General features: G+C 44.0%; 1 protein-coding gene across 1 annotated transcript in view; it reads right to left on the reverse strand.

Moving 5' to 3' along the window:
* The window catches only part of MAP4 (microtubule associated protein 4), a gene marked incomplete at its 3' end in the record, with an annotated part of 113465 nt that overhangs the window by 55751 nt on the left and 41623 nt on the right, over nucleotides 1-16091 (reverse strand). Inside the window, exons 3-7 of the mRNA XM_081996535.1 lie at nucleotides 7224-7355; nucleotides 3210-3320; nucleotides 2484-2612; nucleotides 1886-1960; nucleotides 479-607 (exon numbers count right to left, since the gene is read on the reverse strand). Coding sequence (XP_081852661.1) covers nucleotides 479-607; nucleotides 1886-1960; nucleotides 2484-2612; nucleotides 3210-3320; nucleotides 7224-7355 — 576 coding nt within the window. The remainder of the gene's footprint in view (nucleotides 1-478; nucleotides 608-1885; nucleotides 1961-2483; nucleotides 2613-3209; nucleotides 3321-7223; nucleotides 7356-16091) is intronic.

A 16091-nucleotide genomic window follows, 5' to 3' on the forward strand; every position in this document is an offset into this window, starting at 1 on the left:
GTAGTATGGATGCTCCCTGGTGAATCATGGAAAGTACTGGAATAAAGCATAAAGAAACTGGACAAAGACTGGTGCAAAACGTACCACGAGTCTGATGCTTCATATGAATACCTTAAAAATGCTATTTTAAAAAGAGTCTTTAAAACAGAGAATTTTTAAGGTATTCGTATACAGCATCAGTCTCGTGGTATAACCATGTTCTTGACACATCTTAACATTTTTCTGGAGCTAACATTTTGAGAAAGTGAAGAATCCTTAAATCCGTTACTGGACTGTGACACAAAAGTTGAAAAGTTGAGTAGACTTGCTATTTCTCACCAACACAATTCGGGTATTACAAACCTTTAGCCACAATGGAGTTTGTTAATACCTTGCTGAGTTTCCTTCAGAAGAGGCAAACCCATGTCTTTTTTCCACCCTTACAGCTTGCTCATGGAGGGCCTGAACCCAGCACTGATCTTGACTGAGGCAACTTTACCTTTTGGTCTGTCAGTAGCTTCAGCCTCTCCTGGGGATGCTGTTCCTGCAGTAGGAACGAAACCAGGAGCCACTGCTGCAGGACTTTCCGGCAAATTCGGCTTTATTGCTTCAGTCACTGTGGGGGGCACTGGGCACACAAAACGAAGTTTGGTTAAGCACTCAGATCCCAGCAAACATCTTTCTCTTCTGGAGTTGCCAGGATGTGAATCACCCTCTCAAGGGGCTGCCTGCAGCAGCAACCCTGATGAGTAAGCTCCCCCACTTCAGCATCTCAGTCAGGTCGGACAAAAACGGTTTTTATTGTTAATTTTCAAAAGATTAGTTTGTGCAATACCTGGGAAAACATTTGTATCTTGACAGAAGCAACTGCCATAACCAAGTTGAGAAACGCTCAGTTACAAAGCATCCCAGTTAGACCCTGAGCCCTAGGTAGAGCCACCAGCTCCAGAAACGCTTTCTGCCTAGGACCAGTGTTAAACCACTGCATTCTTAGCTTGTTCACCTAAATTGGTAATAAAGACCTCATTATGGATCAAATATCATAATATGCATGCATATTGCTGTCCCAAGGGAGCTTCAAAGATTTAACTGTAACCAGAGTCTAAGGATAGTTGGACAGAATGCACAGGTTTGCAACTAGAATTTACTTTAAAAATCTGTTGATTGTGCATGAGCCGAAACTAGGTTTGTCGGTGCCCTCAGCTGCACAGACCCTTAGAGGGAGTAAACGCGAGTGCTCTGCCTTACCACTCAAGTCAGCAGATTTGACTCGGTCTGTACAAAGACTAGAATCCATGACAGCAGTAAAGTTCCACTTTTAGAGTTTCTTTGCAAGAGTACATTTTACTCATCCTATTTATTATTTTAGTGTCAAATAATGCTTGAACAGACATCTCCAGCTGGAAATTATGGCACCTTCGCTGTAATGGAGACGCAGCCTGGAATCCACAAGAGCTTGCTGCTGAACATATTTTTTTGCACACACCTATGTCTGCTAACTTAATTCCTCAAAACCATAGCATGTTTTCAGTGGGTTAAGGCCCTGCTACACAATATGCCCTCAAAAGGGCATGCCACTAACATCTACTGATGGTTGGGCTTGGAACTGCATATATTAAATTTGTTACCCTAAATTAGAAGTAAACAGTCTATAAAATGCAGGGTTCTCCCCACACCTTACAGCACTAGACCAGAAAATGCACGTTAAGTAACACGTCTTTAAAACATGCATTTCTATTCTAAATTGATTTGAGAACCAGAAGCAGCTTTTTCTTGGTCAGGTCTCACTTCACTCCATTACAGCCTTGTGTTTCTTGAAAAGGCAGACAAGGAGAGAATCTCTGCTTCTGCTGTTCAGAAACTGTCTATAGGTGGTTCTTGCAGATCAAGTAAAAACTATTTTTACCTGGTGGCTCAACAAAGAAAGAGGCATCTGGTCCCTTCACATCATGCTGAGCTCCCATCCAATGTTCTTCAGGCACTACGGAAAACAAACACATTTAGTCCTGCCACTGACACTAACACTGCTTTATTTTTCCAATTGATCTTTGCTCAAGGTTTGACTCTGCTGGTTTGTGAGTTCATTCTCAGGTAACTTTTCAGTTCCCTTTAAGAACAGTACCAGAACATCATGTTCTTCTGTGATTACTGCTCGTGAAAGCTTGCATCAGAGAAGAGTTAAAACCAGCACTGACCCCAGGACCCAAAAGAGCAGGTTCTTTGCTCGGTTCTTCTGGGCAACTGGCTCTTGGCGGCCCTACTTGAGCAGGGGGGGTTGGACAAGATGACCTCCAGAGGTCCCTCAACGTTAACCATTCTGTGATGTCCTAACATCTTCAGAACATGCACACTGAACAAAGAACTGCCATTGCCAATAGGATACTTTCTAATCTTGACTCGTTTTACTTAGCTGCCCCACCAAGATTCTTTAGGACCAACACACAAAAATCTTCCAGCTGCACATCCTTCAAACCCAGCCAGCAAGACAACCATCTGTTTCTGACCTTCTTTTTCTTGCAGAAATTCTGCAGTTGAATCTAGGCCAATGAAGGCTGATGGGTCTAGAGCCTCTGCAGGAGAATACAGGGGCCCCAAGAACGGTTGTCCAGGTACCATCATAGATCCATGTGGTGCTAATGAAATAAAAGGCCATTTGTTAATCATCACAGTAGCCCTAGTGACTCCCCTCCATAATTTAAAGTCTATACAACACTTGGAAAATAAAACTATTTTGTTCTGCTTACAAGCAGTTTAGACAGTTTGTAAGCAACTCTCTCAATTAGCTCACCTTTACAAACTGCACTGCAAATTATGTATGCATATATCGTTTTTTAACAAGGTTTAAGACAGTAAGCACAGACAAATTATTTCCCTTTTGCTTTCTGCTTCCGTGAATTCTTGTTAATAACTGCTTAAACTGCAATAGTCCAAACACTGAAGACCACGTGTATTTGTTTTCTAGCCAAGACAGCAAGAGGCATTAGTAACTCCTGCTTCAACTCAACTTGCCTTGATGTCTCGTCTCCTTCTGCCTAAACGTACTCCAAAACAGCGTTCCTGGAAGCAGCTATTGGAACGGCTTTAGGCACACACAAAAATTTTTTTAAAAATTGCGTCAAGAGATTATATAGTCTACAGACTTATCAGCCTAATAGTTTTCAGTCCATGAAAGTCAATAGAGAAAACATCAAAACCTGACCATCAAGGACAAATGCCGAGGAGGTACTCACCATGGACATCTCTGGAAGCATCAACATGGTCCATGAACAGGGGCACATTCTTCATGTCAGTAGGAAACGTTAAGTCAGGCAGATTCTCCCCTCTGTGCATGCTGAAGGGGTCTGGCAGGAGACAAGAACAAGGCCAGTGTCACCACACAGGGGAAGACATGATGCAGAATAAAAAAAGATGATGAAGATGCAGCTGACACCACCACTGGACTTCTGAGGGAAAGCTCCTTTCAAGATTATTTACCAGGGGCAAACGCCTTCATAATTAGAATTTATGCCCAACGGTAAAACATGGTTACTGAGATTGCTGACTAAAATTTAGATTATGACTGTTGCATGGAGAACCTGTCTGCTCCTCTGAAGGAGGAAGCATCTGTTTCTGACCTGACGGACACAGCCAGCTAACCCAAGTCAGGAACAATGGCTGAGCTCCAGATCAGTTAACTCGACAGCAGACCAAGGAAAGGCTGCGCAAGCTACACGCTCTCCTCCCCAAGAACAGTACACCAGGATAAACTGACTGATGGGCCAGTATTTTAACCAAATTACAAGCCAGAGAGGAAAACAACACATTTCCCAGTGTCCCAGGCAGATGAGCAGCCTTCGCCCTTAGTTCCAGACCAGACACACTGGCTGTCAGGATCTTCAGTCCACGTTTGCAAGTTGCCTGGTGTCAGCTTTGGTTGGTCTAACGCGCATTAGCTTTGCTCTGCATTTTTAAATGGATATATCAATGTTGTCTGCAACAGATTTACAGTACTTTAGCAGCTGATGATTCAGCAAAAGAAAATTCCTTTTCCACAAGTCTTATTTTTTGTATGCACACATCTCCTTTCCCCTCTAGTAATCAGCATGGTCATTCAAACCAGACGGGACAGAGAGAACCACCACACCGGGTTTTATAAGATGGATTACTTAACTGAAACACCGTGAGTCAGAGAGTAGGCGGATGACCTCACTGACAGCATAAGACAAAGAAAAGACCACTCTTCCATGAGTTAGTCACTGTACTGTAAGAGTCAAGGGCAAGACACCGCAATGGGAAGGAAACATGGCATTCCCCTCTCAAACAAATTATGCCGTAGTTTACAAAGCCCTGGATGTGTTTGGTGATCAATGACCCCCAGCACATCTCGCTGGCTTGGGCCAGCTGTACGTTGCATCCTTCTCCAGACAGGCAGAGGTTTCGACTCGAGTGGCCTCTTGCAGGAGAGTGACATTTCTCACGACACTCTCACATGTTGTATTGCCCAGGAGCTGAAGAACTCTTTGTTCCCGAAATGGCTGTCACACACTGATTTTCAGACGCTGCACAGATTTCTTCCAGTTAAGCACAATTACAAGGGATTCAGTTGAAGGCTGTTATTCATTTTTGTCAGGCATGCTATCTGCAGGGATGACAGCCAAACTTCAAGTGTTCACATACCCATGGTGCTCCAAAATGTCAAGATCAGGTGAGCTGCATGAATTCTTTTATAAACCTGTCAGACTATTTGAGATGTCAAGACAATGTCTTGCTTCAGAGTAAATTGCAGAAAATTGTAATTGTAAGCTGTTGAAAACAGTATTACCAAGACTAAACAGCTACCTTTTTTCCAACTCAACAACAACAAAATACAACAAAAGCACTGTGACTGAAACCAACTTAAAAGCTACAAGAGAAGCTGATGTTCTCCCCTGTTTGTCCAGATGACACGGCAAACCCCGTCTCTGCTCCAGAGGGAGAGAGGGGAAAAGTGGGGAGAGCAGGAGTTAGGGATGAATTTTTGTTTCCCACCTCCAAAGATCCCCCGCAGACTCGAAGTGGGTCTGTGCCCTACTCAAGTTTTGGTGTTTTTGCGACTGGTGAGCGATGCCGCTCTGACGACAAGGCGATGCTTCTACCAAAACACACTGCAGCAGAACGTGGAAAGCCAGGTGGGGAGGGATGAACTGTACGGATGGGATATGGCCAGTTCAGGAAATTATCAATTCTTGCATTACATGAGCCCTGAAAATAACTCTCTACTTGCTCAAAATTTGCAGCTTGTTTAGAATATTATGAACCAGACGACGTTAAGAATCTGAGAGTACTGCTGCTAGACAGCCAGAGGTAAGATGAACAAAACATTCGTGCAAGCTTCTCTTCAGCTCACTTCCAGAGACACAGTTCCAATCTGCCAATGACTGTGGACTAATAAAAGCATATTACTGTAAATCATTTAAATAGGAACACTTCGTGTTTAAATGTACTGTAACCTGTAGTTACAGTAATAAATAACGATGCACTTGTGATTAAGGGCCTTGCAGCACCTTTAAAGGTTGCAAGCAATTAGGTAGTGTTTCATTTTTATTCACTCTACGTCATAACAACAGTTTTAAAAACAGTCTTTTTATTATAAGTAGCATGTAAAATACACACGTACATCTTCGCTCATAACTGTTACTTTGCCAGGGCTGGGTCCCACTGCAGATCCTAACGCAGTCTTTGTAACGCACAACAGCAAAGTCCACAGCAGAGCAGACTCAAACGCGCTCCCTTTCAGCTGCTCACAGAAGTGGCAGAATATTCCAGTAGCTGAACTGAGCTGTTATTTCCCGTATTTCTCACCAAGGAATGAGGAATTACAGCAAAGCTTGTCAGGAGACCTGTTACACCATTGACCAGAGAATTCTCTCCTTGGGAGGGAAATCATCCTACTGCTTCCCAAAGGGTGTGGGTAAAAATATTAAATAAACCTGCATACTTTTGTGAGTCTGCTGTTGACATTTTTCTCCTTCTGCTGACAAGTCCTTAAAGCTTGTCTATCCCCTCTGATCCCTCTGCTCAGTTATGGGAATCTACTAAGCCCTCAGCAGAATCCCTTGTTTACACAGTACCAGAGCAGTACGGAGGAGCACTTTCGTACTGAAGTGTATGTGGTACATTATGCATGTGCAGGTGCACAAGATACTCTAAGGACATGAAACCTAAGGAAATGTGTTTTTATGCAATAGATAACCCACAGATTTACTTTATTTAGGTCCAGAGAATACTGGGTGATGGGCTAGGTATATAAATTGCTCCTATCAACTAGTTTGTTATCTAGCTATTGAGTATAACCACATCAACACCCCATTCTTTCATCTAACAAAGCAAAGGGAGGGAAAAATCCAACGACTGTGTTTCAGAAACTAGTGGCTCTTTTGTTCCATTTGTTCCATGAATCATTTCTTACATTGTAACAATATATAATTTCTCCACCGAAACTCTTAGTAAATATGAGATTCAGATAGCAAGAAAATAATTTAGCAAGCAGGTCTACAGTGCTCAAAAATACATGTTAAAAAGTTTTATCCTGTTTCAGCCAGTATCTTGCCTGTTATAATCGGGGCAGCACATATATTTCTCATACCCTCAAGAGCTAGCAAGTAATTTCCCATAAGCTTTCCCAAGAATGAGAGAAAATTGGGTGAAAGTTGTTGGGTGAAAGGCTATCTTTTTGCAGGTGCAAGTTATACAAAGTTCATCTAATTTTCAAGAGAGTCAGCAGCTACACAGGCTGCCTCTGGAACAGACTGACCTGCATTGCAGACAGAGCTACGTGACAGCTGGAACTGGCATTTCTGAGCGCCGGGGAAAGACTGGCTTTCGGCTGTCAACAAATTTGGAGAGGTTTGCACTGAAAGCCCCAGTACTCGAGAGTGGTTACACTGTGTGAGTCAACCAAAAACTGCCATCGCCATGTGAGCCAAGGCAGGGGGAAATCTCTGTGTACTCACACTCTGTGTACTCTAACACGCTGGATTAGCAGCTTCATTTTTAACCAGCTAGACTATGCTGTAGGGCGAGTCGGGGGCTTGACGTGCTAAGTTAACTCTGGTGTCAAGATGTTACGCGTTGTAGGAAAACAGAGCAACACGTCCTAAAGAACACAGGGGTGAGTACAAGGCAAAAGGATAGAACCAGCCGTAGGGATAGCGGCTAGGACTCTGTCATGTTACACAAGTGAGAAGATAACCGATGTTACAGTTTTAAGAGTAACACAGTCATACCAGCCATCTCCATGGGTTTGAATACAGGCTGTGGCTCAAAGCACAGGTCTCTCTCATCCATCGTCCAGGAGTCATTGCGATCGAGGAATTCTTTGTAAGACAGCTTTTCATCCATGATTTCTCCTGGGAATACTGAAATTAAAGAAAATTACAAAGTCAAAAGTGAAACATTAAGCTAAGATACTTCAAATAGATTACTACATGATATGACATTCAGAGGCCAACAGATAACACGAACTGTTAGCGAAACCAGAGACCACGGATATTTGTTTTTACCGCTTTGATCCAACTCTTCAAATATAAGAAACAGAATAATGGGAATCTGTGCATCTTGATACACGTGTAAGATCAGGAACGCACCCCCACATCACACTGCTGTCCTGTTTTCAAATGCTGGATAATTCACACTAGCTCTTCACACTCGTCTTTAGGGCGATTTTTCATTAATGTAGGAGCTGGAACATCCCTGAGACCCTGAAGTTGAGAGGCTGAGCAAAGCTTTCAAGTCTGTCAATACAGAGATGCTGAACACAACTTGCTCATCAGGTCACAGCAGGGAGGAGAGGAAACCAAAGCCCCTTCCTCTCCTGCCTCGGCATTGGCTCGTATGCGCCAAATCTGACCATATTTACAAAAACGTTAGTACCACCACAGTCACACAGTACCCGTAGGACGGTTTTGCTCTCTATTTTACTAGGAAGACAGATTTCAAATAATTTATGTGAATAACCTTTCCCTGAACACCTCAAAGGCCTTTATTTGTGTATCTTTGTATTTCACACATAAACCTAATCCTCCCCCAGTTTACAGTAAAGACAGTTCTCGGAACACATCAACGCATCAAAGCCTGATGGCTTATATCTGACCACGGAAAACATCAATCTCTCTTTGCTGGCCCATGTTAAAAACAACTGCACTGAGACTAACAGCCTTCAGCAATTTGAGATCTTAGAGAGTCAAGTATTTTATTACTGAAGCCTTGGTAGGCACCTTTCACAACCTATGAATGCCCCAGAGAAAAATGCATGGAAATGAAGACGACTATGTGGAAGACTATGTAAAACTACTCAGATAAGGTCTGTCACAAGGAGGAGTGAAAATATGCAGATCAGCTTTTTCCTGAAGTCTTTGCAAGCAGCTGGGAGACACGCAGAGAACCAAAGCAAGAAAGCTCAACTGTGAGCTGAGAGGCCGGGGCCCACGGGCCCCGGCAGCGCCGCAGGGCCCCTGGGGAGCGCGGCCCACCCTGCGTGCTGAGCGGAAGCTTCGGGGAAGAGGGGACCGCACACGCATCTCCACCGACCGCTATTTTTTAACACTCGAACTTTAAATCCCTTCAACAGAGGAACAAAAGCAGCAGCTAGTGGTAACGGCCAGGACGGGGAAAAGCACCAAGGCATTAAGTTCTCATGGCGATAAGAGAAGTGTGACTGCGTACGGCGTTGGAAAGCTAGCTCTAAATGAGCCAAGGCCCGCGAGGTTGGATTTACGCTTAAAATGAACACACAACAAAATGCTGAACTTCCTCTCTGTCAATGCTGGCTCTCCTCCCGTAGCTCCCTCAGTCTCAGCTGTTACCGTAAAAAGCCCGGTCGCTTCAGCTTTCAAAGACATTTCCAGATCCTGCAGTTGTACAAAAGACCTAAAGTTTTCAAATACGACAAACGCAGTGGAAAGGCTCAAAATGAACACCCAGACTCATGACCTTACAAATTAATTTTCATTGTAAGGAGACCTGAATTTGTCTTCTATCAAGAATATTAGACTTTCAAACTGATTTCCAGTTTCTTCTGGAAAGAAACAAAAAAATTTACGCAAACTCCTTCTCTCATCCCCTAATGCCATATGCCACATTCTCTTGCCAATACATCTCTTTATGCTTTTAATATTTTTACCTTCACTTAGGCTAATGACACTACCTGCAAAAGTGGGGCTCAGGAAAGAAAACTGATAGTGTGCTTCAAAAGATATCCCTGAAGACCACCCTTAATTCAGTGCAAAACTGCAGTTCATGAAGGCAAACCCAATGTTAACACACAGAAGGAACAGAACGGACATAACTAAAGACACAACGCTGGTATATAAAAGAAACAACCATTGCCTCTTCTAGGAGGCTGAGGTACCAGCCAGTCACAAACAGAGAATTCGTAGCAAGATGGAACAAAGATTCATAGAGAGGTTGTAATAATTCTAACAGAGAATGACCGAGAAAGAGTAATATGAAAGAGGGCTTTTGTGGGGTTTTTTGCTTGCTTTACATCACAAAATGATGAAATAATACTACAAATCAATCAGTGGTTACAGCAATTTGATGAGATTTTGTTTTTCAAAGAACATGAAGTTCGAAGCCTGTCAAAATCTCAGAGCAGTACATAAATACTACTCCTCACAATGAAACTCTGGAGCTCACTGCCATACAGCGTCCCTGGGGACTAAAACTTTGCGAGGTCAGAGGCATATGATGGTTGCATACCAACATACCACAACAAGGTGGGCACTAACTACAAGAAGCCGTATTATGCTCTAACAAAAGTTGACGATTGTAGAAGAGTTCCCATCCAGATTCTGATCTAATTAGAAATAAAATGCATTTATTTTTTACCTTTATACGCACTGTGAGAGGCAGAGAATGGGAATTCCAAGTATAATCCCAGTAAACACAAGATCTTCTACTACTTTGCTTCTGTGGAAACACCACCTAGAGAAAGCGCTGAAGAACTGCTTTGGAATAAGTTCAATTTCTGACCATCAGCAGAGTTATTCCTACCTCTTGTGCTACAACCCTGCAGATGCTACAAGCATCCTACAGCAGTGCTCATTTGGCAAGCGGATGCTGCTTTTCTGCCAGTGGCTTTTAGCTATTATTCTGCTAAATGACTGCATTTGACATGGTTGATTTCAACAGAAGCTTCCCAGCCCAAGCTTTACGGCCAGCTCTGCTTCCTCTGCGCAGAGCGTGAGGCATGACTGTGTGCAAGCAGCGAGCAGGAAAGGTGACACATGAAGGCAGCAGCCCCCGCGCGTTCGGCAGAGAAGTCCGCCCAGGAGATGCTGGCTGATTGTGGAGTCTGAGGGTAGCTCAAAGGCTGACAAGTTAAGCAAGAAATATTTTATTAGGACAATCATAGAATCATAAAGGTTGGAAAAGACGCGGACTCACAGAATCATTAAGGTTGGAAAAGACCTCTAAGATCATCAAGTCCAACCACCAACCCAACACCACCATGGCCATTAAACCATGTCCCCAAGTGCCACGTCCACACGTTTTTGAACACATCCAGGGACGGTGACTCCACCACCTCCCCGGGCAGCCTGTGCCAGGGCTTGGCCACTCTCTCAGTACAGAAATTTCCCCCAACACCCAATCTAAACCTCCCCCGGCGCAACTTGAGGCCGTTTCCTCTCGTCCTGTCGCTGGTTACTTGGGAGAAGAGGCCAACCCCCACCTCACCACAACCCCCTTTCAGGCAGTTGCAGAGAGCGATGAGGGCTCCCCTCAGCCTCCTCTTCTCCAGGCTGAACACCCCCAGTTCCCTCGGCCGCTCCCCATCAGACTTGTGCTCCAGACCCTCCCCAGCTCCGTCGCCCTTCTCTGGACACGCTCCAGCACCTCAACATCCTCCTTGGAGTGAGGGGCCCAACTCTGAACACAGGATTCGAGGTGCGGCCTCACCGGGGCCGAGTACAGGGGCACGATCCCTGCCCTGCTGCTGCTGGCCACACCATTGCTGGTACAGGCCAGGACGCTGTTGGCCTTCTTGGCCACCTGGGCACACTGCTGGCTCATGTTCAGCCGGCTGCCAGCCAGCACCCCCAGGTCCTTTTCCACTGGGCAGCTCTCCACTCCAGACCTTTAAGATCATCAAGTCCGACCGTCAACCCAACACCACCATGGCCACTAAACCATGTGATCGTTTAGATTTGCAAAGTACTTTGAAGATGAAGTGCCACTACATGTGTCAAGAGATGTTGCTATTTACAATTATTTGTGGTGCAGAATAGCAAGGGATTTAATTATATTCTATTGTAAATTCTTCTGGACAGGAACCTGTCATTCATTTGTCTATAAAACCCCATTTCAAGCAAAAAAAACCACAAAAAACAAAACAAACAAACAAACAAACAAACAAAAACCAACCAGGAGACTCTAAATGTCCTCGTCAGTGTGAGGAAGAGGCCTAGGAGCAGTTAAGAAAATTTGACATGAACTTTCTTAAAAATTACTTCAGCTTTACTTTTGGATTGGACACAGACTAAGTCTGATCAGCTGTACAGCACACTGATTAACTCTAAATGTTTTAACTAAGTCTGTTAGTACTAGAGCAGAGATACACATTGGCATATTGCTATTGTTAATAGATCTCACAGGAAAAGAACATAAAATTAGGATCACAACAGGTAAACCAGAAGTAAAGTCTCCACTTTTTTTTTAGTAGACAGGTTGCATTCATGGCTAATAAAGCAGAGGGGAATCTCCCTCAACCACACACCTTGCTGGAAAAGGAAGGAGCAGGCCAGAAAGGCGGTGGACAAAAAGAAGCGTAAAGGGAAACATTTACATGTGACACCAGACGAAACCAAACTCCGGTAACATTTGAGCAAAACTACATCGATATTTGCAAACCCTTAGTTCTAACAAAAGCCCCCAAAACCAGATGAAAGATGATTCAAAAGCAGTTGTGAATTGCCTCTGCCAAATCATTAGAAATATAAACCAAAGACTTGCATATTTTTCATACAACATTTTCATAACAGATGCTAATTAAAAAAACAAAACAAAACCTCTATTGCTTTCCAGCGGAAAGACAGACGTGAGGAGGAATCCAGGGAGCTGCTCGAGGAGGCAGGAGGCCGGCAGCCGGGCCAGGAGCAGGCACAAGGCTTCCGAGACCGCGGCAGCCGTTCGCTCCCCGCCGCCAGCGGCGTGCCGGTGCCAAAGCCGATCTCCACTATGTGAGCGCCGGTGGCAACACAAGCGGAGAGCAAAGATTGCTGTATCAAAAGAAGCGTTAGCAAAAACTCCCTTGCTATTCCCAGGCAAAGTGTTTTTTGACAGTACTTGCCATACAGCTATAAAGTGGACACTTCCAGCTTATCTGTCATCCCCACGCCCATACTCAGTGCCTCCCTACTCAAGCAAGCTTGGCGGAACATGGGAAACGTGATCCCAAGGACTGTAGAAAAGAGGATGTTGCAGTTCCGAACCCAGTTCTGCAGACCCTCCTAAGGCACACAGTCTGCATGTGATCTACAAACAAGAGACATAAAAGCGAGCGAAAATGACTAGCCAAACTCTTATGACAATCAATCCTGAAAGTGCCTACTGATACATACCAGCAGCAGACAACATACTCAACACAAAATGTAAATTTGACAAATCCCACAAACCTGTAAAGTAATTTTAGCAAGTATTAAAGCTTGCTGATAGTTGAAAATTCAGTTACGACTGTTGATAATACAGACCAGCGCAGGACTACGGCTTACAAAGTCTTGCTTAAAGAAAAAAATACCATTAACGACATACTTACAAAGCAGACTTGCTTCTGAAAGTAAAAATACGGATCCCATGCAAGTAGCACCTTCCCTGAACTGATCCCACGCCAGGCTCCGGAGAAAGAACGCAAAACATTTAGTAGGGCTGCTGACAGCGTTGATTTGTGTGTTTTATCATCTGCTCTGCAAAGATCAGCATGGTCACATAAGCCAATTCAGAAGCTAATCCATACAGAACAGCACTTCTGGCAACCTACCACACGGATGCTCCCACCACGGGCAGCCTGCTGTGCTCAGACCTCCAGAAGAAAAACGATCCGTACCCACTGACACGCAGGACACCACACAGTGAACTTCCAGCAAGGAGCACTCTTAGTAGAGGATTACCATGATAAAGCCTTTTCGCTGCAGGAGATGCTAATCTTGATAGGTCACTGACCAGGTCTCTAGCTAGAGGTTAAGTATCTTCAAAATTAATGAGTCTGCAGCCGTGAGATGTCCCCGCCAGCACCAAGCCAAGCAAACAGAAAGAGAGAAGCTTAAGAGCTTCATTCCTATAACTGATCTTAAAGCTCGGTTGCCCAGATCACCGCATTGGTTCAGTATCTTAAATGGATGCCCGGTTTGCCTTGCCGAAACCACCACCCCAGACCGACCGTTTTACCAGTCGGCAGGATGAGCCATGCCCTGCCATCAATTCGCAGCAATCCCAGGGGAAATGAAAGACCACGTCACCTCTGCGGGGTATGGTATACTACTACCTTTAAAAGGAATTTTAAGAAGTGTTGTTGGAAGGCAGGGCTCGGTAACACGCATGTTTTTATATTCTACGTGAGACCGAGCTGTTTTGGTAGCACTTGCGTCCTGTGTGAGGCTCTGCTCTGCTACGGGCAGTTACTAACGTGAGCAGCTTCTGATTCCCAGCATACGGATTCAGGAGTTATGTGCCCGCATGCCCCCGCTGATTTTTTTTTATGCCCACACACAGAGGTACCACCTTCAATATGCCAACCAGCGGTGTTACATGGAATGGGATGAGGCGTGGAACATCAGGTAAAAACCTCTACAGGCAGCCAAGAGGTTCTGGGTTCTCCTCGTTCCCTTGCCCGGGACACTGATGCATTACTTAGGGTAAGGGATACAGAAGTCTCACCTTAAAGGTTACGCAGTACCTCTTCAAAGATGTTCAGGGCTCCCTTTATCCATGCTGGCTTCAGAGTAAGTGGAAAGTACCTCACAGGAATATCTTCTCAATATTTTATTATCAGTTTCATTATTTTGTAAAATAGAATATTGCCTAGTTCAGTTCAGAGTGAAGGGTCTTAAAACCACCGTAAATGAGTATTACAGATAAGCTTCACTTATACCCAAAATGTAAGGGATAAACATAGATAAACAACTACATGGAAAAGGACGTAGACCAGCCTACCAAAGGAAGTTTGTACATTTTTATCCAAGAGGATAAAAGCTCAAAATTAAAAGAAGTTTTTGCATTCAGCAAATACAAAGCACAAAGCTGGCAACCCTGGTGGAGAAGAATTTATCCAGACCAAAGCCATAACTGGTTACTTTTTGCCCAGTAACTTTCCTCTTGTCAAACTGAGATACAGGCAACTCCATTTCAAGTTGCCCAGGGAAGTTGTGGAGTCTCCATCCTTGGAGATCACTCAAAACCCAGCTGGACAGAGCCCGAGCAGCCTCCTCTGCTTTCCCTGCTTCGAGCAGGGCGGTTGGACTCAATGTCAGAGGTCCCTTCCAGCCTCCTAAGCCTTCACAGGCACTTCAGATGCTGCTTTTGGAGAAAAAGACTTCTGTCCTTGCAGAAGATAAAGGCTTAACTATTAGGAGCTAGTGCTGAAACCAAATCTGGCTGAGATTACTCTAAATACTTCAATTTGCTGCAATGAGAAACAAATTAAAATCCAGCACTGAGTTAGATGGGGAAAAGAAGATCAGGAATATATTACAGGTCCTTAAGAAACTGCAGGGCATTTCAGATGGTGCTGACAATTCAAGAAACATTTTACTGCTTTCCTTCTGAAATTCCATGCTGTTATATAATCTGGAATGCTAAAAAAGCTCAGCGCACACAACTGTCAGAACCAGTATCTCCTTACTGAAAAGATGCAGTCAGTAACTTCAAAGTTCAACACAAGGTTCACATTTTGTCTTTTTAAAAAAAATTTAAAATCTGTAAGGAAATAAAAAGAGATGCAATTGTTTATTGTATAGCTTTTTTTCCTTACTTATTCTTCCTAAAGAGATGTTTCTTCAGCGGTGATCGCTTCATGATAAATTGAAAGCAAGAGCCAGAGATGCACAGAAAGCACACCTCCCACCCTCAGCTCTACAAGCAATGTTTGTTCTCATGCTCCTGCTTCCCGCTGGGAATGTCAGATGCTCAGGAAGTGAGTAATTTGTTATCAATCTCAGATGTTATTAGCGAAGTCTCGCAGATTGCTGACAGCGCTCTGGACTGCAATGCAGGACAGCTTCCATCAGATACTCTCTTTAGATTCCTCCATCTAGAACCACACTCGATAGGCCTTCGTTATTAAAAAATGTAGGGTCTATTTTTAAACAAAAGGCTCTCTAAAGACTTATTTCCACAGTGTTGTCACAGGCATACATAAACAACATATCTCTACTTAGGAGACTTCTTTTACCCATGAAGCGTGACTCTGAACAGCTATCTATTCAGTGAATTAGGAGAATGACACTCGGGTTTCTGCAGGAAGACGAGGATTACAGGAATATTGCCTGTGTTACCAGGCGTTTTAAAACCAGACACTTGAAGCACGGTTGAATATTTTCACTTTTTGCTATTCTTGAGCTTTCTGTTCAGTTTTTCTTAACTGGTATTTTGGAGAGGCAAGTGATACAACTAAGACAGCTTTACTGTCTCATGTGGGGTTCCTTCCTAAAGCTGAGGGCCTTCTGCAGATCCTTGGTAGTGAATATTTCAACCCGAAGCCATGCAAAAACCCACAAACCTGTTCAACACAAGCAGCAAAAAATATAAAAGAACATCTCTACATACAGAAACCCCAAAGCAATTATGCCAAGATTGAGTCAGCTAAATCACTCCCCTACTCCCTGGCCTTGGATCCAGCCTCATAATTGAGGAGAAGACCGTACAAGAAGGTATCTGAACATCTTCACCAGGCAGCCTTATTTATGAAGTTGGAATAAATAAAATTCCAAGGCAAAAGACTCCCAGTGTGGGAACCGCCAGCTCCTTACGGTGGGCATATGAGGTCTGTCCAAAACCCAGTTTGCTGGTACTGGAGGAGAACCCGGGAGATGTGAGGGAGAGGGGATGGAGTCTTACGCCCCGTGCTACCAACCTGGCCAGAGCTCCTGAGCATAGAGATC

Source organism: Phaethon aethereus, assembly GCF_964289735.1.
Source record: "Phaethon aethereus genome assembly, chromosome: 2".
Lineage (NCBI taxonomy): Eukaryota > Metazoa > Chordata > Aves > Phaethontiformes > Phaethontidae > Phaethon > Phaethon aethereus.